The 23,841-nt window shown below is 37.4% G+C and overlaps 1 protein-coding gene across 1 annotated transcript in view; it reads left to right on the forward strand.

Moving 5' to 3' along the window:
• The first annotated feature begins 7,050 nt into the window (after positions 1–7,050).
• Positions 7,051–23,841, forward strand: part of CYLC1 (cylicin 1) — a 62,125-nt gene continuing 45,334 nt past the window's right edge. The window contains exon 1 of the mRNA XM_070461767.1: positions 7,051–7,128. Coding sequence (XP_070317868.1) covers positions 7,112–7,128 — 17 coding nt within the window. The 5' untranslated portion in view covers positions 7,051–7,111. The remainder of the gene's footprint in view (positions 7,129–23,841) is intronic.

Below are 23,841 nucleotides of genomic sequence, written 5' to 3' on the forward strand. Positions count from 1 at the left end.
AATTCCCTATTACTCCCCCATTACTCCACAACTTTCATTTTCATATATTTTTACGATTTTTTTAATTAGGGAAAAACAAAATTTTTTTTTCTTTTTCTTGTTTTTCTCTCTTACTTCCTTTTAAAGTCCTCTAATACTCCTCTATTATTCCTTAATTTTCATTTTCATTTCACGATAACCTTGCAAAAAAAAAAAAGCGAGAGAAGCCCTATTTTTAAACTGAACTTCATATATATTTCTAAATTTTATTGTGTGTTTTTGTTTTTGTTTTTAAATATTGTATTTCAAAGAGTCTAACCTCTACACTAGATTTTTAATCTTTGTTTTTCAGTATGTGATATAAATTTTGGACATTTAAGAATCCAATATTCAGTTACCATTTCTACTCAGGAGTGTGTTGATTACTCTCTCCCACTTTTGACTCTCTGTTTTCTACCTCAGAACACCTCTATTTCCTCCTTTCCCCTTCTATTCCCAATCAAATTCTGTGAATCTTTGTGGGTGTCTGGGCTATGGAGAACACTTTGCGAACAGATAACTGCATAGATCTGTCTCTATCCTCTTGAGTCCCCCTTTCTCTCCTCCTGCTCACCTCTATCTCCTTCCTCCCTCTCATATTCTTCTTGTAACTCTGTGAACCTCTCTGGTTTTCTCTCATGGTGGAGAATCTTTTCACCATTAACCTAGAAGTTTTATTATTAGTGCTGTATAGTTGGAGAAGTCTTGAGACTATTGGAAGAATAAAACTGAAATCCAGAGGCAGGATACTTAAACCCAAAACCTGAGAAAATCAGAAAACTCCTGACTACACGGAACATAAAAGCCTCCATACCTACACAAAAACCAACCACCACCCAAGAGCCAATAAGCTCCAGAACAAGACATACCACGCAAATTCTTTAGCAAAACAGGAACATAGACCTGAGTGTCAACATACAGGCTGCCCAAAGTCACACCTAACACATAGACCCATCGCAGAACTCATTACTGGACACTCCATTGCACTCCAGAGAGAAGAAATCCAATTCCACGCACCAGGACGCTAACACAAGCTTCCCTAAGCAGGAAACCTTGACAAACCAAACGTCCAACCCCACCCACTGAGTGAAACCTCCACAATAAAAAGGAACCACAGACCACCAGAATACAGAAAGCCCACTCCAGACACAGCAATCTAAACAAGATGAAAAGGCAGAGAAATACCCAACAGGTAAAGGAACATGAAAAATGCCCACCAAGTCAAACAAAAGAGGAGGAAATAGGGAATCTACCTGAAAAAGAATTTAGAATAATGATAATAAAAATGATCCAAAAGCTTGAAAACAAAATGAAGTTACAGATAAATAGCCTGGAGACAAAGGTTGAGAAGATGCAAGAAATGTTTAACAGGGACCTAGAAGAAGTAAAAAAAGAGTCAATTAAAAATGTATAATGCAATAAATGAGATAAAAAACACCATGGAGGGAGCCATGAGTAGAATAACGGAGACAGAAGATAGGATAAGTGAGGTAGAAGATAAAATGGTGGAAATAAGTGAAGCAGAGAGGAAAAAATGAAAAAGAATCAAAAGAAATGAGGACAACCTCAGGGATCTCTAGGACAATGTGAAACGCCCCAACATTCGAATCATAGGAGTCCCAGAAGAAGAAGACAAAAAGAAAGGCCATGAGAAGTTACTCGAGGAGATAATAGCTGAAAACTTCCCTAAAATGGGGAAGGAAATAGCCACCCAAGTCCAAGAAACCCAGAGAGTCCCAAACAGGATAAACCCAAGGTGAAACACCCCAAGACACATATTAATCAAATTAACAAAGATCAAACACAAAGAACAAATTTTAAAAGCAACAAGGTAAAAACAACAAATAAGACACAAAGGGATTCCCATAAGGATAACAGCTGATCTATCAATAGAAACCCTTCAGGCAAGAAGGGAATGGCAGGACATACTTAAAGTAATGAAAGAGAATAACCTACTACCTAGATTACTCTACCCAGCAAAGGTCTCATTCAGATATGAAGGAGAACTCAAAAGCTTTACAGACAAACAAAAGCTGAGAGAATTCAGCACCACCAAACCAGCTCTTCAACAAATGCTAAAGGATCTTCTCTAGACAGGAAACACAGAAAGATGGTATAAACGTGAACCCCAAACAACAAAGTAAATGGCAACGGGACAATACCTATCAATAATTACCTTAAATGTAAATGGGTTGAATGCCCCAACCAAAAGACAAAGGCTGGCTGAATGGATACAAAAGCAAGACCCCTATATATGCTGTCTACAAGAGACACACCTCAAAAGAAGGGACACATACAGACTAAAAGTGAAGGACTGGAAAAAAATATTTCACACAAATGGAGACCAAAAGAAAGCAGGAGTCACAATACTCATATCAGATAAAATAGACTTTCAAATAAAGGCTGTGAAAAGAGACAAAGAAGGACACTACATAATGATCAAAGGATCAATCCAAGAAGAAGATATAACAATTATAAATATATATGCACCCAACATAGGAGCACCGCAATATGTAAGGCAAACACTAACGAGTATGAAAGAGGAAATTAATAGTAACACAATAATTGTGGGAGACTTTAATACCCCACTCACAACTATGGATAGATCAACTAAACAGAAAATGAACAAGGAAACACAAAGTTTAAAGGACACAATGGACCAGCTCGACCTTATTGACATCTATAGGACGTTTCACCCCAAAACAATCAACTTCACCTTTTTCTCAAGTGCATACGGAGCCTTCTCCAGAATAGATCACATCCTGGGACAAAAATCTAGTCTTGGTAAATTCAAAAAAATTGAAATCATTCCAGTCATCTTTTCTGACCACAGTGCAGTAAGATTAGATCTCAATTACAGGAAGAAAAATTATTAAAAATTCAAACATATGGAGGCTAAACAACATGCTTCTAAATAAGAAACAAATCATAGAAGAAATCAAAAATGAAATCAAAATATGCATAGAAATGAATGAAAATGAAAACACAACAACCCAAAAAATAGGGGGCACTGTAAAAGAAGTGCTAAGGGGAATATTCATAGCATTACAGTCCTACTTCAAGAAACAAGAAAAAAGTCAAATAAATAACCTAACTCTACACCTAAAGCAACTAGAGAAGGAAGAAATGAAGAACCCCAGGGTTAGTAGAAGGAAAGAAATCTTAAAAATTAGGGCAGAAATAAATGCAAAAAAACTAAAGAGACCATAGCAAAAATCAACAAAGCTAAAAGCTGGTTTTTGAAAAAAATAAACAAAATTGACAAACCATTAGCAAGACTCAATAAGAAACAAAGGGGGAAGAACCAAATTAACAAAATTAGAAACGAAAATGGAGAGATCACAACAGACATCACTGAAATGCAAAGGATCATAAGAGACTACTACCAGCAGCTCTATGCCAGTAAAATGGTACAACTTGGAAGAAATGGACAAGTTCTTAGAGAAGTATAACTTTCCAAAACTGAACCAGGAAGAAATAGAAGATCTTAACAAACTCATCACAAGCAAGGAAATCGAAACTAATCAGAAATCTTCCAGCAAACAAAAGCCCAGGTCCAGATGGCTTCACAGAGGAATTCTACCAAAAACTTAGAGAAGAGCTAACACCTATCTTACTCAAACTCTTCCAGAAAATTGCAGAAGAAGGTAAACTTCCAAACTCATTATATGAGGCCACCATCACCCTAATTCCAAAACCAAACAAAGATGCCACAAAAAAAGAAAACTACAGGCCAATATCAGTGATGAATATAGATGCAAAAATCCTTAACAAAATTCTAGCAAACAGAATACAACAACATATTAAAAAAATCATACACCATGACCAAGTGGGCTTTATCCCAGGAATGCAAGGATTCTTTAATATCCACAAATCAATCAATGTAATACACCACATTAACAAATTGAAAGATAAAAACCATATGATGATCTCAACAGATGCAGAAAAAGCCTTTGACAAAATTCAACATCCATTTATGATTAAAACTCTCCAGAAAGCAGGAATAGAAGGAACATACCTCAACATAATAAAAGCTATATATGACAAACCCACAGCAAGCATCACCCTCAATGGTGAAAAATTGAAAGCATTTCCCCTAAAATCAGGAACAAGACAAGGGTGCCCACTCTCACCACTACTATTCAACATAGTTTTGGAAGTGTTGGCCACCAGCAATCAGGGCAGAAGAAGAAGTAAAAGGAATCCAGACAGGAAAAGAAGAAGTGAAACTCTCTCTGTTTGCAGATGACATGATCCTCTACATAGAAAACCCTAAAGACTCTACCAGAAAATTACTAGAGCTAATCAACGAATTTAGCAAATTTGCAGGATATAAAATTAACACACAGAAATGTCTTGCATTCCTATACACTAACAATGAGAAAACAGAAAGAGAAATTAAGGAAACAATACCATTCACCATTGCAGCAAAAAGAATAAAATACTTAGGAGTATATCTACCTAAAGAAACAAAAGACCTATTCATAGAAAACTATAAATCACTGATGAAAGAAATCAAAGAGGACACAAACAGATGGAGAAATATACCGTGTTCATGGATTGGAAGAATCGATATTGTCAACATGACTATACTACCCAAAGCAATCCATAGATTCAATGCAATCCCTATCAAACTACCAACGGTATTTTTCACAGAACTAGAACAAATAATTTCACAATTTGTATGGAAATACAAAAAACCTCGAATAGCGAAAGTAACCTTGAGAAAGAAGAATGGAACTGGAGGAATCAACCGGCCTGACTTCAGACTCTACTACAAAGCCACAGTCATCAAGACAGTATGGTACTGGCACAAAGACAGAAAGAGAGATCAATGGAACAGAATAGAAAACCCAGAGATAAATCCACGAACCTATGGTCACCTTACCTTCGACAAAGGAGGCAAGGATATACAATGGAAAAAAGACAACCTCTTTAACAAGTGATGCTGGAAAACAGAAAAAGAGACTCAGATGTATAGAACAGACTTGTGGACTCTGTGGGAGAAGGCGAGGGTGGGAGGTTTCAAGAGAACAGCATCGAAACATGTATATCTAGGGTGAAACAGATCATCAGCCCAGGTTGGATACATGAGACAAGTGCTCGGGCCTGGTGCACTGGGAAGACCCAGAGGGATGGGGTGGAGAGGGAGGTGGGAGGGGGGACCGGGATGGGGAATACATGTAAATCCATGGCTAATTCATTTCAATGTGTGACAAAAACCACTGCAATGTTGTAAAGTAATTAGCCTCCAATGAATAAAATTAAATGGAAAAAAAAAACAACAACAACAACAACAAAAAGAAAACAATAAAAAAAAAAGTGGTGCTGGGAAAACTGGTGAACCACCTGTAAAAGAATGAAACTAGGACACTTTCTAACACCATACACAAAAATAAACTCAAAATGGATTAAAGATCTAAATGTAAGACCAGAAACTATAAAACTCCTAGAGGAGAACATAGGCAAAACACTCTCCGACATAAATCACAGCAGGATTCTCTATGATCCACATCCCAGAATTTTAGAAACAAAAGCAAAAATAAACAAATGGGACCTAATGAAACTTAAAAGCTTTTGCACAACAAAGGAAACTATAAGCAAGATGAAAAGACAGCCCTCAGATTGGGAGAAAATAATAGCAAAACGAAGCAACAGACAAAGGATTAATCTCAAAAATATACAAGCAACTCCTGCAGCTCAACTCCAGAAAAATAAATGACCCAATCAAAAAGTGGGCCAAAGAACTCAACAGACATTTCTCCAAGGAAGACATACGGATGGCAAAAAAACACATGAAAAGACGCTCAACATCACTCATTATCAGAGAAATGCAAATCAAAACCACAATGAGGTACCATTACACGCCAGTCAGGATGGCTGCTATCCAAAAGTCTACAAGCAATAAATGCTGGAGAGGGTGTGGAGAAAAGGGAACCCTCTTACACTGTTGGTGGGAATGCAAATTAGTACAGCCACTATGGAAAACAGTGTGGAGATTTCTTAAAAAACTGGAAATAGAACTGCCATATGACCCAGCAATCCCACTTCTGGCCATACACACTGAGGAAACCAGATCTGAAAGAGACACGTGCACCCCAATGTTCATCGCAGCACTGTTTATAATAGCCAGGACATGGAAGCAACCTAGATGCCCATCAGCAGACGAATGGATAAGGAAGCTATGGTACATATACACCATGGAATATTACTCAGCCATTAAAAAGAATTCATTTGAATCAGTTCTAATGAGATGGATGAAACTGGAGCCCATTATACAGAGTGAAGTAAGCCAGAAAGATAAAGACCATTAGAGTATACTAACACATATATATGGAATTTAGAAAGATGGTAATGATAACCCTATATGCAAAACTGAAAAAGAGACACAGATGTATAGAACAGACTTGTTTGACTCTGTGGGAGAAGGCGAGGGTGGGATGTTTCGAGAGAACAGCATCGAATCATGTATATTGTCTAGGGTGAAACAGATCACCAGGCCAGGTTGGATGCATGAGACAAGTGCTCGGGGCTGGTGCACTGGGAAGTCCAAGAGGTACGGGTGGAGGGGGAGGTGGGAGGGGGGATCGGGATTGGGAATACATGTAAATCCATGGCTAATTCATGTCAATGTATGACAAAAGCCACTACAATATTGTAAAGTAATTATCCTCCAACTAATAAAAATTAAAAAAATAAAAATAAAAATAAGTAAATAAATAAAAAAAGAAATGGGAATCCACCATCACCTTTCACTGTTTTAAGATGCCTAGTCAAAAACTACAGAAATTAAAGTTTTAAATTATTTTGGCTGTTTAAAAAAAACTGTAAAGCAATTTTAGTCTAATTAAAAAAATAAAAATAGATTCAATCAATGAAAAACTGATTCTCTCAGTTCAAACTTTGAAACATTGTGTGTGAACACATCTAAAGTTATTGAATAGATTTCAGAAGCGCTTATGCACTGTAAAATGTAATTACTGTGTCTTATCCCTTTAAGTTCCTGCTGTTTACAGTCTTTATGATGTCATCACTCAGCATCACCAGTTTGAACTTACAACGCTGAACTCCTGGCAACCTAGAGGCAGGGAAAATGTCTCTTCCAAAATTGTAAGTCCTCTTTTCAATAATTTTTATCATTTTTAATGCTTAGTATGCTCAATTTAGCTTCATATTTATATTTTAATATAAATAATGTTCCTCTGGTGGTAGCTATTTATAGATTAAAAGTTGTATTTTATTAGCATCATGCTCTAACTAACTAAGCTAACTGGCCATGACTGAAAGTTGTATTTTAAACAGAGGTACACAATTTCCATTAACATATTAAGTGTTTTACTTTGAAATTTAGCTAGTTCAGGCTCTTTCACAAAATAGCTGCATGGCCTTGAATATTTTAATCACTCTGAGTGTGTGTATATGTGTACTTATAACCATATCTTATTTTAAGGAGAAGGGAAGTAATTACTGTGTGTGAAGGCACTTTAAAATGAAAAGCAGAATAAAACATAATAAGACTCTATTATGGTACTCTGGTATACTTAATTTTATATGTAAAGAAGATTAGGCCATCCTGTTTTTCCGATAAAAAGAAAGACTTTATATTATTGCCAATTAAGACATTATAGTGAGTTGATTTTTAAAGGTATCATTAAGTGTATGATAAAATGCTATTCATAGGAATTAAACAAAAGCATTTCTTCAGGATTTAGTGGCTACATCATTCAGTGTTAGTCTATATTTTAAAAGCCAATCTCCTTTAAAAGAGTATTACTGACAGTAATACAAAAAAAATTATGATGATGTAAGCCATTTTGACAAAGCTAACAGCTAATATCCATATGTATTAAGTTGAACCATATAAAATTATCAATATTCAGCCATTTTGACCTACAAAAATGGAAAATTCTATGACACAACCTAATTTTAAAAGCATGTAAAAATCAGTAAGAAAGCTATAGTTAAGATGGAATAGATAATTTGTAGGGAAAAAATGTCAAAGATCAGTAAACATATGAAAAACTGCACAATTTCAGCAGTGAAAATAAAGTTTATAAAACCTCTGACTCAGAAATTCAAATTCTAAAAACTTAGAGATCTATTCCCTCTTTAAATGATGCATTTCTATAATGTTTGGATTTTTTTTTTCAAAAAGTATGTATTACTTTTAGAATCAGAAAATGCAACATAGTTTGGAAAAAAAAAAGGAAAAGAATGATTTTATCTAGAAATTAACAATTTAGTTCCCTAGTGCTTTTAAAATGCATTTCTAGTTTGATGCTGCCTACATCTGATTTTGCCTCTTATATCACAAAGGTCTCAGATTATGTCACTACTGGACATTATTATCTCTTTTAAACACAGCGTTATAAGTAAATGCCTCTTTAGTGAGAAGTATTTTCTCCCATATCCCCTCATAAAGCAGAACTCAGAGGTACTGTGGGTTTGTTTCCTCAATGGCATTTCCAAATATTTTATTTTCTCTATCACTTAAAACGAACTAGCTTGGAATCTCATGCCATCAGATCATGTCACCTGATAGCTTTCCCTACTATATTCATCTGCTGATTCCATTATTGTTCCACTTCATTTTGCCATGATTTTCTTATGTGGCCTACTATCATGCTGTACAGTACGATCAACTGTACTCTTGTCAATTCCTTGTGATTTATCTGTTGTTCAGTCACTCAGTCATGACTGACTCTTTGTGACACCATGAACTGCAGCACATCAGGCTTCCCTGTCCTTCAACATATCCCAGAGCTTGCTCAAACTCATGTCCATTGAGTTGGTGATGTCATACAACCATTTCGACCTCTGTCATCCCCTTCTACTTCTGCCTTCAATCTCTCCCAGCATTAGGGTCTTTTCCAATGAGTCAGTCCTTCACCTCAGGTGGCCAAAGTATTGGAGTTTTAGCTTCAGTATCAGTCCTTCCAATGAATATTCAGGATTGACTTATTTTAGAATTGAGTGATTTGATCTTGGAGTCTAAGGGACTCTCAAGTGTCTTCTCCAACACCACAGTTCAGAGGCATCAATTTTTCCATGCTCAGCCTTTATGGTCCAAATCTCACATCTGTGCATGACTACTCAAAAAACCATAGCTTTGACTAGATGGATCTTTGTCAGCAAAGTAATGCCCCTGCTTTTTAATATGCTGTCTAGGTTTTCAATGAATTTTTTTTCTCCAAGGAGCAAGAGTCTTTTAATTTCATGGCTGCAGCCACCACCTGCAGTTATTTTGGTGCCCAAGAAAATAAAGTATGACACTATTTCCAATGCTTCTCCATTTATTTGTCATGAAGTGATGATACTGGATGCCATTATCTTCATTTTTTTGAATGTTGAGTTTTCAGCCAGCTTTTGCACTCTCCATTTTCACTTTCATTAAGAGACTCTTTAGTTCCCCCTTCACTTTCTGCCATAAGGGTGGTGACATCTACATATCTGAGGTTACTGAAATTTCTCCCAGCAATCTTGATTTGAACTTGTGCTTCATTTAACCTGACATTTCACTTGATGCACTTTGCATATAGATTAAATAAGCAGGGTGACAATATACAGTTTTGGTGTGCTCCTTTCTCAATTTTTTTTTTAATGTCTATGTTTTTCTTTTTTTCATTTATTTTTATTAGTTGGAGGCTAACTACTTTACATCATTGCAGTGGTTTTTGTCATACATTGAAATGAATTAGCCATGGATTTATATGTATTCCCCTTCCCGGTCCCCCCTCCCACCTCCCTATCCACGCAATCCCTCTGGGTCTTCCCAGTGCACCAGGCCCGAGCACTTGTCTCATGCATCCAACCTGGGCTGGTGATCTGTTTCACCCTAAATAATATACATGTTTTGATGCTGTTATCTTGAAAGATCCCACCCTCGCCTTCTCCCAGAGTCCACAAGTCTGTTCTATACATTTGAGTCTCTTTTTCTGTTTTGCATATAGGGTTATCATTACCATCTTTCTAAATTCCATATATATGTGTTAGTATACTGTAATGGTCTTTATGTTTCTGGCTTACTTTGCTCTGTATAATGGGCTCCAGTTTCATCCATCTCATTAGAACTGATTCAAATGAATTCTTTTTAATGGCTGAGTAATATTCCATGGTGTATATATACCACAGCTTCCTTATCCATTCGTCTGCTGATGGGCATCTAGGTTGCTTCCATGTCCTGGCTATTATAAACAGTGCTGTGATGAACACTGGGGTGCACGTGTCTCTTTCAGATCTGGTTTCCTTGGTGCGTATGCCCAGAAGTGGGATTGCTGGGTCACATGGCAGTTCTATTTCCAGCTTTTTAAGAAATCTCCACACTGTTTTCCATAGTGGCTGTACTAGTTTGCATTCCCACCAACAGTGTAAGAGGGTTCCCTTTTCTCCACACCCTCTCCAGCATTTATTGCTTGTAGACTTTTGGATAGCAGCCATCCTGACTGGCGTGTAATGGTACCTCATTGTGGTTTTGATTTGCATTTCTCTGATAATGAGTGATGTTGAACATCTTTTCATGTTTTTTTTTGCCATCTGTATGTCTTCCTTGGAGAAATGTCTGTTTAGTTCTTTGGCCCATTTTTTTATTCGGTCATTTATTTTTCTGGAGTTGAGCTGGAGGTGTTGCTTGTATATTTTTGAGATTAATCCTTTGTCTATTGCTTCGTTTGCTATTATTTTCTCCCAATCTGAGGGCTGTCTTTTCACCTTGCTTATAGTTTCCTTTGTTGTGCAAAAGCTTTTAAGTTTCATTAGGTCCCATTTGTTTATTTTTGCTTTTGTTTCTAAAAGTCTGGGATGTGGGTCATAGAGGATCCTGCTGTGATTTATGTCAGAGAGTGTTTTGCCTAAGTTCTCCTCTAGGAGTTTTATAGTTTCTGGTCTTACATTTAGATCTTTAATCCATTTTGAGTTTATTTTTGTGTATGGTGTTAGAAAATGTTCTAGTTTCATTCTTTTACAGGTGGTTCACCAGTTTTCCCAGCACCACTTGTTAAAGAGGTTGTCTTTTTTCCATTGTATATCCTTGCCTCCTTTGTCGAAGATAAGGTGACCATAGGTTCGTGGATTTATCTCTGGGCTTTCTATTCTGTTCCATTGATCTCTCTTTCTGTCGTTGTGCCAGTACCATACTGTCTTGATGACTGTGGCTTTGTAGTAGAGCCTGAAGTCAGGCAGGTTGATTCCTCCAGTTCCATTCTTCTTTCTCAAGGTTACTTTCGCTATTCGAGGTTTTTTGTATTTCCATACAAATTGTGAAATTTTTTGTTCTAGTTCTGTGAAAAATACCGTTGGTAGTTTGATAGAGATTGCATTGAATCTATGGATTGCTTTGGGTAGTATAGTCATGTTGACAATATCGATTCTTCCAATCCATGAACACGGTATATTTCTCCATCTGTTTGTGTCCTCTTTGATTTCTTTCATCAGTGTTTTATAGTTTTCTATGTATAGGTCTTTTGTTTCTTTAGGTAGATATACTCCTAAGTATTTTATTCTTTTTGTTGCAATGGTGAATGATATTGTTTCCTTAATTTCTCTTTCTGTTTTCTCATTGTTAGTGTATAGGAATGCAAGACATTTCTGTGTGTTAATTTTATATCCTGCAACTTGACTGTATTCGTTGATTAGCTCTAGTAATTTTCTGGTAGAGTCTTTAGGGTTTTCTATGTAGAGGAGCATGTCATCTGCAAACATAGAGAGTTTCACTTCTTCTTTTCCTTTCTGGATTCCTTTTACTTCTTTTTCTGCCCTGATTGCTGTGGCCAACACTTCCAAAACTATGTTGAACAGGAGTGGTGAGAGTGGGCACCCTTGTCTTGTTCCTGATTTTAGGGGAAATGCTTTCAATTTTTTACCATTGAGGGTGATGCTTGCTGTGGGTTTATCATATATAGCTTTTATTATGTTGAAGTATATTACTTCTATTCCTGCTTTTTGGAGAGTTTTCATCATAAATCGATGTTGAATTTTCTCAAAGGCTTTTTCTGTATCTATTGAGATAATCATATGGTTTTTATCTTTCAATTTGTTAATGTGGTGTATTACATTGATTGATTTGTGGATATTAAAGAATCCTTGCATTCCTGGGATAAAGCCCACTTGGTCATGGTGTATGATTTTTTTAATATGTTGTTGGATTATGTTTGCTAGAGTTTTGTTAAGGATTTTTGCATCTATATTCATCACTGATATTGGCCTGTAGTTTTCTTTCTTTGTGGCATCTTTGGTTTTGAAATTAGGGTGATGGTGGCCTCATAGAATGAGTTTGGAAGTTTACCTTCTTCTGCAATTTTTTGGAAGAGTTTGAGTAAGATAGGTGTTAGCTCTTCTCTAAATATTTGGTAGAATTCCGCTATGAAGCCATCTGGTCCTGGGCTTTTGTTTGCTGGAAGATTTCTGATTACAGTTTCGATTTCCTTGCTTGTGATGAGTTTGTTAAGATCTTCTATTTCTTCCTGGTTCAGTTTTGGAAAGTTATACTTCTCTAAGAACTTGTCCATTTCTTCCAAGTTGTCCATTTTATTGGCATAGAGCTGCTGGTAGTAGTCTCTTATGATCCTTTGTATTTCAGTGTTGTCTGTTGTGATCTCTCCATTTTTTTCCTCTAATTTTGTTAATTTGGTTCTTCTCCCTTTGTTTCTTATTGAGTCTTGCTAATGGTTTGTCAATTTTGTTTATTTTTTTCCAAAACCAGCTTTTAGCTTTGTTGATTTTTTCTATGGTCTCTTTAGTTTTTTTGCATTTATTTCTGCCCTAGTTTTTAAGATTTCTTTCCTTCTACTAACCCTGGGGTTCTTCATTTCTTCCTTCTCTAGTTGCTTTAGGTGTAGAGTTAGGTTATTTATTTGACTTTTTTCTTGTTTCTTGAAGTAGGCCTGTAATGCTATGAATCTTCCCCTTAGCACTGCTTTTACAGTGTCCCCTAGGTTTTGGGTTGTTGTGTTTTCATTTTCATTCATTTCTATGCATATTTTGATTTCTTGTTTGATTTCTTCTATGATTTGTTTGTTATTTAGAAGCATGTTGTTTAGCCTCCATATGTTTGAATTTTTAATAATTTTTCTTCCTGTAATTGAGATCTAATCTTACTGCACTGTGGTCAGAAAAGATGACTGGAATGATTTCAGTTTTTTTGAATTTACCAAGACTAGATTTATGTCCCAGGATGTGATCTATTCTGGAGAAGGTTCCGTGTGCACTTGAGAAAAAGGTGAAGTTGATTGTTTTGGGGTGAAACGTCCTATAGATGTCAATAAGGTCTAGCTGGTCCATTGTGTCCTTTAAAGTTTGTGTTTTCTTGTTCATTTTCTGTTTAGTTGATCTATTCATAGTTGTGAATGGGGTATTAAAGTCTCCCACTATTATTGTGTTACTATTAATTTCCTCTTTCATACTCGTTAGTGTTTGCCTTACATATTGTGGTGCTCCTATGTTGGGTGCATATATATTTATAATTGTTATATCTTCTTCTTGGATTGATCCTTTGATCATTATGTAGTGTCCATCTTTGTCTCTTTTCACAGCCTTTATTTGAAAGTCTATTTTATCTGATATGAGTATTGCAACTCCTGCTTTCTTTTGGTCTCCATTTGTGTGAAATATTTTTTTCCAGCCCTTCACTTTTAGTCTGTATGTGTCCCTTCTTTTGAGGTGGGTCTCTTGTAGACAGCATATATAGGGGTCTTGCTTTTGTATCCATTCAGCCAGCCTTTGTCTTTTGGTTGGGGCATTCAACCCATTTACATTTAAGGTAATAATGGATAGGTATGGCCCCTTTGCCATTTACTTTGTTGTTTGGGGTTCACGTTTATACCACCTTTCTGTGTTTCCTGTCTAGAGAAGATCCTTTAGCATTTGTTGAAGAGCTGGTTTGGTGGTGCTGAATTCTCTCAGCTTTTGTTTGTCTGTAAAGCTTTTGAGTTCTCCTTCATATCTGAATGAGATCCTTGCTGGGTAGAGTAATCTAGGTAGTAGGTTATTCTCTTTCATTACTTTAAGTATGTCCTGCCATTCCCTTCTTGCCTGAAGGGTTTCTATTGATAGATCAGCTGTTATCCTTATGGGAATCCCTTTGTGTGTTATTTGTTGTTCTTCCCTTGCTGCTTTTAATATTTGTTCTTTGTGTTTGATCTTTGTTAATTTGATTAATATGTGTCTTGGGGTGTTTCACCTTGGGTTTATCCTGTTTGGGACTCTCTGGGTTTCTTGGACTTGGGTGGCTATTTCCTTCCCCATTTTAGGGAAGTTTTCAGCTATTATCTCCTCGAGTAACTTCTCATGGCCTTTCTTTTTGTCTTCTTCTTCTGGGACTCCTATGATTCGAATGTTGGGGCGTTTCACATTGTCCCAGAGGTCCCTGAGGTTGTCCTCATTTCTTTTGATTCTTTTTTCTTTTTTCCTCTCTGCTTCATTTATTTCGACCATTTTATCTTCTACCTCACTTATCCTATCTTCTGTCTCTGTTATTCTCCTCATGGTTCCCTCCAGAGTGTTTTTGATCTCATTTATTTCATTACTCAGTTTTAATTGACTTTTTTTTAATTTCTTCTAGGTCCTTGTTAAACATTTCTTGCATCTTCTCAATCTTTGTCTCCAGGCTATTTATTTGTAACTCCATTTTGTTTTCAAGATTTTGGATTATTTTTATTATCATTATTCTAAATTCTTTTTCAGGTAGATTCCCTATTTCCTCCTCTTTTGTTTGACTTGGTGGGCTTTTTTCATGTTCCTTTACCTGTTGGGAATTTCTCTGCCTTTTCATCTTGTTTAGATTGCTGTGTCTGGAGTGGGCTTTCTGTATTCTGGTGGTCTGTGGTTCCTTTTTATTTTGGAGGTTTCACCCGGTGGGTGGGGTTGGACGATTGGTTTGTCAAGGTTTCCTGCTTAGGGAAGCTTGTGTTAGCATTCTGGTGCATGGAATTGGATTTCTTCTCTCTGGAGTGCAATGGAGTGTCCAGTAATGAGTTCTGCGATGGGTCTATGTGTTAGGTGTGACTTTGGACAGCCTGTATGTTGACACTCAGGTCTATGTTCCTGCATTGCTAAAGAATTTGCGTGGTATGTCTTGTACTGGAGCTTATTGGCTCTTGGTTTGGTGGTTGGTTTTGGATGGTCTCTTATTCCTTAATGTTCCATGGAGTCAGGAGTTTTCTGGTTTTCTTAGGTTTTGGGCTTAAGCATCCTGCCTCTGGATTTCAGTTTTATTCTTCCAATAGTCTCAAGACTTCTCCAACTATACAGCACTGATAATAAATCTTCTAGGTTAATGGTGAAAAGATTCTCCACCATGAGAGACAACCAGAGAGGTTCACAGAGTTACATGAAGAATAGGAGAGGGAGGAAGGAGATAGAGGTGAGCAGGAGGAGAAAAAGGGGACTCAAAGAGGAGAGAGACAGATCTACGCAGTTATCTGTTCCCAGTGTTCTCCGTAGCCCAGACAACCACAAAGATTCACAGAGTTGGATTGGGAAGAGAAGGGGAAAGGAGGAAATAGAGGTGTTCTGAGGTAGAAAACAGAGAGTCAAAAGTGGGAGAGTAATCACGTCACTCCTGAATAGAAATGGGAACTGAATATTGGATTCTTAAATGTCCAAACTTTATATCACATACTGAAAAACAAAGATTAAAAATCTAGTGTAGAGGTTAGACTCTTTGAAATACAATATTTAAATATTTAAAAACAAAAACAAACACACAAAAAAAATTTAGAAATATATATGAAGTTCGGTTTAAAAATAGGGCTTCTCTCTCTCTCTTTTTTTTTTTTGTCAAGGTTATAGTGAAATGAAAATGAAAATTAAGGAATAATAGAGGAGTATTAGAGGACTTTAAAAGGAAACAGGAGAGAAAAACAAGAAAAAGAAAAAAAAAAGAAAAAAAAATTTTCCCCTAATTAAAAAAATCTTAAAAATATATGAAAATGAAAGTTGAGGAGTAATGGGGGAGTAATAGGGAATTTTAAAAGAAAATAAAAGAGAAAAAATAAAAAATAAAAAAAAGGAAAGAAAAAAAAATTTTTTTAATTGAAAATATATATATACATATATATCTAGGAATTTCTCTGGAGTTGTTGCGGTCAGTGTAGGTTCAGTTCAATTTCAGATAGCTCCTCTTTCCAGCTTACACTTCTCGATATCTATAGGCCCCTTCCCGTGTAGTCGGTGTTACCTTCAGGGATTTTAATCTGTTGAACTGGTCCTTTCTGAAGCGGTTCCCTTTGTTTATTTGGCTTCTATTTGCCGTCTCTTCGGTGTCTAATTTCCGCCCTGAGACAGGCGGGCGGAGGTGATCTCTTATTTAGGTTCGCTAGTTCAGTTCAGTCCTGCTATGGGGAGGGCGGGGCGCTGCAGACAGATACCGCTCTGTGTGGATAGCACTCATCATGTTCCGGCCACACTGGGTTTGCCCAGCTCACGGGTGTCAGTGCTGTCCCCGTCTACACTGCTCAGGCTCCCGGCTGCTCTATATGGAACGGGCCCTGCATTGAGTGCGGTTCCAGTTTTCGGGTACTCCACAAAAGCGTGGATTCGGTTGTGCCTGCGTTTTGTGCCTTTCCCGGCCTGAGCGGTTCAGGCAGCCAGAGGCTTGGAGCACTCTCCCCAGGTGCGGTGCGCCTTTTCCCTCCGCGGCGAGTGGCTCAGGCAGCCAGAGGCTTGGGCGCAATCTCCCCAGTATGGCGCGCTTTTTCCCTCCGCGGCCCCAGCGTGCACCGCCAGTCGGGTCTCAGGAAGTCTTTAGATAGGAACCGGGGGCCTGTTTGCAGTGTGGGAGGGGGTGGCTTCTCAGGGGCTGAGTTTGCCCTTTTCCCCTCCCCCCTGCCTCCTACCTCCAGCGGGGATGGGCCGGCTCTTCTCTGGAGTTTCTCAGTCCCTTTGTTTTGCGAACCTCCGGCAGTGTGTTCGGGCTGGTTAATTTTGACCCTTGCTATCCCACAGTTTAAAAAAGCTCCCTCCGATTGCTCTCAGGGTCTTCGGGCTGGTCCTTACCCTAAGCAATCTCCTTTCTCAATTTTGAACCAGTCCATTGTTTCACTTCCTGTTCTGTTGCCTCTTGAACTGCATACAGCTTTCTCAGGAGACAGGTAAGGTGATCTGGTGTTCCCATCTGCTTAGGAATTTTCCACAGTTTGTTGTGATTCACACAGTCACAGGCCTTAGCATAGTCAATGAATCAGAAATAGATGTCTTTCTGGAATTCTTTTGCTTTTTCTATGATCCAACAGATGTTGGCAATTTAATCTCTGATTCCTCTGCCTTTTCTAAAACCAGCTTGAACATCTGGAAGTTCTTGACTTTTACATATTGTTGACGCCTAGCTTGGAGAATTTTGAGCATTACTTTGCTAGTGTGTCAAATGAGAGTGATTGTGGGGAAGCTTGAACATTCTTTGTCATTGCCTTTGTTTGGATTGGAGTAAAAACTGACCTTTTCCAGTCTTGTGACCACTGCTGAGTTTTCCATATTTGCTGGCATATTGAGTGCAGCACTTTCACAGCATCATCTTTGAGGATTTCACATAGATCACCTGGCATTTCACTGACTCCACTAGCTTTGTTGTAGTGATGCTTCTTAAGGCCCACTTGACTGTGGACTCCAGGATGTCTGGCTCTAGGTGAGTGATCACACCATCGTGATTATCTGGGTCATGAAGATCTTTTTTGTACAGTTGTTCTGTGTATTCTTGCCACCATTTCTTGATATCTTCTGCTTCTGTTAGGTCCATACTGTTTCTGTATTTTATTGTGCCTATCTTTTTTTGAAATGCTTCCTTGTTATCTCTAGTTTTCTTGAAGACATCTCTAGTCTTTCCACTCTTTTTTTTCCCTCTATTTCTTTCCATTGTTCACTTAAAAAGGCTTTTTACAACCCCCATGTATATGTGTCCTTTTCTCCTTTACCTTTTGCTTCTTTTCTTTTCTCAGCTATTTGTAAGGGCATCCTAAGACAACCATTTTGCCTTTTTGCGTTTCCTTCTTGGGGATGGTTTTGATCACTGCCTCCTACAATGTTACAAGCCTCCATCCATAGCTTTCCAAGCTCTCTGTTTATCAGATCTAATCCCTTGAATCTATATGTCACTTCCACTGTTTAATCATATGGAACTTGTTTTAGGTCATACCTGAATGACCTATTTTTCTTACCTACTTTCTTCAGTTGAAATCTGATTTTGACACTAAGGAGTTCATGATCTGAGCCACAGTCAGCTCCCAATCTTTTTTGCAGACTGTATAGAACTTCTCCATCTTTGGCTACAAAGAATATAGTCAATCTGATTTTGGTATTGACCATTTTGTGATGTCCATGTGTAGAGTCATCTCTTGTGTTATTGGAAGAGGTTGTTTGCTATAACCAGTGTGTTCTCTTGGCAAAACTCTGTTAGCCTTTGCCCTGCTTCATTTTGTACTCCAAGGCCAAACTTGCTCATTACTCCAGGTATCTATTGACTTCCTATTTTTTCATTCCAGTCAGCTATGATGAAAATGACATCTTTTTTTGGTGTTTGTTCTAGAAGGTCTTGCAGGTCTTCATAGAACCATTTAACGTGAGCTTCTTTGGCATTAGTGGTCGGGGCAAAGACTTGGATTACTATGATATTGAATGGTTTGCCTTAGAAACAGAGATCATTCTGTTGTTTTTGACATTGCTCCCAAGTATTACATTTTTTACTCTCTTGTGGATTATGAGGTCTACTGCATTTCTTCTAAGGGATTCTTTTCCACAGTAGTAGATGTAAAGGTCATCTGAATTAAATTCATGCATCCCAGCCCACTTTAGTTCACTGATTCCTAAAATGTCAACATTCACTGTTTGACGACCTCCAATTTACCTTGACTCATGGACTTAACATTCCAGGTTTCTATGCATTATTGTTCTTACAGCATTGGACTTTACTTTCACTACCAGACACATCCACAACTGGGCATTGTTTCCACTTTGACTCAGCCTATTCATTCCTTCTGTAGCTGTTTCTCCACTCTTCTCCAGTAGTATATTGGGCACGTACCAATCTGAGGAGTTCATCTTTCAGTTTTTGATTTTTCATACTGTTCATGGGGTTCTCAAGGCAAGAGTGTTGAAGTGGTTTGCCATTCCTTTCTCCAGTGGACCATTTTTTGTTAGAACTCTCCATCATGACTCATCTGTCTTGGGTAGCCCTACACACCATGGCTCATAGTTTCATTGCGTCATACAAGACTGTGATGCATGTGATCAGTTTGGTTGATTTTCTGTAATTGTCCTATTCATTCTGTTTGCCCTATGGTGGATAAGGATAAGAAGCTTGTGGAAGCTTCCCGATGCTAGGTACTGGCTGTGGGCAAACTGGGTTTTGTTCTGATAGGTGGGGCCTTGCTCAGTAAATCTTTAATCCAATTATCTCCTGATGTGGTGCTGTGTTCCCTCCCTGTACTTTGGCCTGAGGCAAAACTATAGTAGGAGTAATGGTAGTAATGGTGACCTCTTTCAAAGGACTTATGCCAGCGCCCTGTGGCTCCCAGGATTGTTGAAGTCAGTACCCCTAGCCCTGCAGCATGCCACTGTTGAGCCATGCCTTCACCAGAGACTCCTGGACACTCACAGGCAAGTCTGGCTCAGTCTCTTGTGGGGTCACTGCTCCTTTCTCCTGGGTCCTGGTGTGCACAAGATTTTGTGCCATCCAAAAGTTTGTTTCCCCAATCCTGTGGACGTTCTGTAGTCAAATCCCACTGGCCTTCAAATTCCCTGGGAGTTCACAGTCCCTTTGCCAGATCTCCAGGTTGGGAAATCTGTTGTGGGCCACAGAACTTTTGCAACACTGCAAGAATTTCTTTGGTATTTTCTCCAGTTTGTGAGTCCTCCACTCTGTGGCTCTATAATGGGGCTAATGGCGACCTCCTCCAAGAGTTCTTATGCCACATGTCGTGCCGCCCAGGTCTGCTGCAGTCAGAGACCTTGTCCCTGTGGCAGGCCACTAATGACCTGTGCCTCTGCAAGAAACACTCAAACAATCAAAGGCAGGTCTGGCTCAGTCTCCTGTGGGGTCCCTGGGTCCTGTGCACACAAGGCTTTGTTTGCACCCTTCAAGCATCACTGGCCTGTATAAAGTTTGATTCTAAATGAAATTTTGCCCCTCCTACCATCTTGTTTGGGCTTCTTCTTTGCCCTTGGATGTGGGACATCATATTTTGGTTGGATCTAACTTTTTTCTGCCCATGGTTGTTCAGCAGCTAATTTCAATTTTGGAGTTCTCCCAGGAAAAGGTGAGTGCACATCCTTCTTCTCTGCCATCTTTAATGTCCAATTATCTTGCCTTTCATCTAATTTCAGTGGCTCACTTCCATACATATCCCTCCAAAACCTCACTTTCTAGCATTTCACTCTTCAACCACTGCCTCGGGTAACTTTAATAACCCCACTCCAACAATGTTTCCACCCCTCCAAAACCTACCATTGATTTACAATCTTTGAACTGTCACTCATCAATCTCTTCTCCATGGCTTTACTAATATTCTTACCCATTATAAATTCTTACCTATTTTAGATTCTTACAAGCTCATGGTGAATTAGCACAAATGTTTCCCTGCATAAATCCTCAATTCCATTTCCCCACTATCCTTTTGACATCTCTTCCAGCAAAAACCCTAATTTTAGTTAAATCTGATTATCCTATTACTCCATAGTGGTTGGTGGCACTTTTGCAACTGAACATGACTAAGGAAAGACATGTGGCCATGATGATTGGCTTCAATTCATATTTATGATGACAAACTGCAAGTGTACTGTTAATGGTACCTGGCAATAATATTAAACTTCTATCATCTATTCATAGCTCTCATATTCTTGAAGATGAGTGTTCCCCACTTTTTCCTCTCTTCTCAAATCTATAATAACTATACTCTACCCTACTCTCAGCTAGGGGAAAATTTCACCATCATCACTACTGAATATACTAATCTACAGGCATCTTACAACCCTATTTTCTGCCTTCTCTTCTATTATAGCAAATGCCCTTTTCTTGCTCATGCCTGAGTATAATTTGAAGTGTGACAATTTCTTAGGGCGGTCAAAACAAATTACCACAAGTCAAGTGGCTTAATTGTCTCACACTTTTGGAAGCTTTAAGTCCAAAGTTAAGGTGTCAGCAGATTTGGCTCCTTGAGGCTCTGAGGGAGGCCTATGCCTCTACCCTAGGTTACAGCAATTGCTGGCAATCATTGGTGTTCTTTGGTTTATAGATGCATCACTTCAATCTCTGCCTCCAACATCATAGAATTCACTCTCCCTGTGTGTGTGCCAAATTTCCCCTTTTCATAATGACACCAGTCATTGTAGTAGGCCCCACTCTAATCCAGAATTATCTCATCTCAAATTGACTACACCTGTAAAAGACACTATTTTCAAATAAGGTCAAATTCACAGGTACCAACTGGTAAGACTTGTGTGTATCTTTATAAGGAGCACAAATCAACTCACGACACTGGGTGCTGGATTTTCTCCACTAAAAGTATAGCTCCTATAGTTAACTCTTCTTCTGTATCCTCATTGTCTTTCCTTTTATTACAGAATTCTGCTGATACAATTAACATGAAACATTGTTTAAGTTTAAGGTGTACAATGTGATGGTTTGTTATGCATGTATATTGTAACATAGGATTAGTTAACACTTCCACCACATCACAAAATTACTATTTCTTTTTGTGGTGAGAACATTTATGGTCTACTCTCATACCAAATTTCAAGTATATAATATAGTATTGTTAACTATAGTCAACACACTGTATAATAAATACCCAGAAATTACCCATATTTTAACTGAACGTCTGTACACTTTGAATGGCATCTCTGCATTTCCCCCCACCTCTCAGTTTGTTCTTTAAGTTTGGCTTCTTTAGAATCCATTTATAAGTGAGATTGTACTGTATATGTCTTTCACTGACTTACTTCACTTATCATAATGCCCTCAAAGTCCTTCCATGTTGTCATAAATGCCATAACTTCCTTCTTTATCATGGCTAATTAGATAAATGATTGATAGACAAGTCTCACATCTCTTCAAGTGTGATTTCATTTCCTTTAGATATATGTCCAGTAGTAGAGTTGCTATAAAATATGGTAGTTTTGTTTTTAATTTTTGAAGAAACTCCCTCTTGTTGCCCACAGTGGCTGTACCAATTGACATCTGTACCAAGAGTGCCCAAATCTCCTTTCATCCACAGTCTCACCAATACTTGTCTCTACTCTTTTTGATAAGAGCCATTCTAACAGATATGAGATGATATCACACCCTAGTTTTGATATTAGTTACCCTGATTATTATGCTGGGTATCTTTTCATATACCTGTTGACCATTGTTATAAATACTTTGACAAGGTGTCTCTAGTTTCTTTGCTCATTTAAAAAAAGTAGGGTTATTTGGATTATTTCTGCTGATGAGCTGTATCAGTGTCTCATATATTTCAAATATTAACCCTTTATCAGATAGACAATTTGAATACATGTTGTCTCATTCCCTAGTTTTTTGTTTTGTTTTGTTTTGTTTTTTACTATTGTTTCTTTTGCTGTAAAAAAGCTTTTCAGCTTATTCATTTCTCTTTTTGTTAGCCTGTACTTTCTTGGTGACATGTTAAAAAAGAAATCAGGGACAAGAGAATATCAAAAATCTTTTTTCCTGTTTTCTTCTAGGAGCTGAAGTTTTTTATCTTCTATGTTGAAGTCATTAATCCATTTCAAACTTATTTTTTGAGTTGTATAAGATAGGAGTCCACTTTTATTCTTTTCCATGTGGATATCCAGTTTTCAAAGAAACATTTATTGAAGAGCTATCTTTTCCCCATTTTGTTATCTTGGTACTTCTGGGTTCTCTATTCTGTTATAATAGTATATATATATATATATATATATATATATATATATATATATATATATGCAAGTACATTCTAGTTTTTAAGAGTAGCTTACAGTAAGGAACCATGAGTCTTCAGCATTGTTCTTTCTCAAGAATGCTTTGGTATTCATAGTCTTTTGTGGTTTTGTACAAATTTTAGATTTGTGTTTTCAATTTTTGTGAAAAACATCATTGACATTTTCATAAAGGTTGCATTTAAACTATAGATGGCTTGTGGTTGGTAGTCTGGATATTTTAACAATATTATGCTTCTGATTCATGAACTTGAAATGTCTTTCCATTTATTTGTATCTTCTACATTTTCTTCCATCAAAATCTTATAGCTTTTAGTGTGTAGCTATTTAACTTATTTGGCTAAATATATTTATAAGGATTTTGTTACTTTTAACTCTTGTAAATCGGATAGTTTTCTTTATTTTTCAGGTATTTTGGTTTTAGTGTATTAAAGCATAACTGATTTCTATGTTTTGTATACTGCAACTTTACTGAATTTGCTGATTAGTTCTAATAGTTTTTGGTAGAATCTTCAGGACTTTCTGTATTCAAGATCACATATCTGCAAACAGAAAGAATTTGACTTATTCCTAATTTAGATGTCATGTGTTTATTTTCTTGCCTAATTGCTCTGGCTAAGGTTTCCTCTACTATGTTGACTAACAGTGGCAAGAGTGGTCACACTTGTTCCTGATCACAAAGGAAAAGTTTTCAACATTTAAACATTCAGTGTAATGTAAAATGAGAGTTTGTCATTGATGACCTTTATTACATTGAGGTACATTTCTTCTATAGCCAATTTGTTGAGAGCATTGTTTCTATATGGAAGAATGTTATATTTTGTCAATGCTTTTTCTGTGCCTATTGAGATAATTATGTGATTCTCAGTTTTCATGCTATTAATATAGAATGTCACATTTACAGATTTGTAATCATACTGTATA

This window comes from Odocoileus virginianus, chromosome X (genome assembly GCF_023699985.2).
Source record: "Odocoileus virginianus isolate 20LAN1187 ecotype Illinois chromosome X, Ovbor_1.2, whole genome shotgun sequence".
Classification (NCBI taxonomy): Eukaryota; Metazoa; Chordata; class Mammalia; order Artiodactyla; family Cervidae; genus Odocoileus; species Odocoileus virginianus.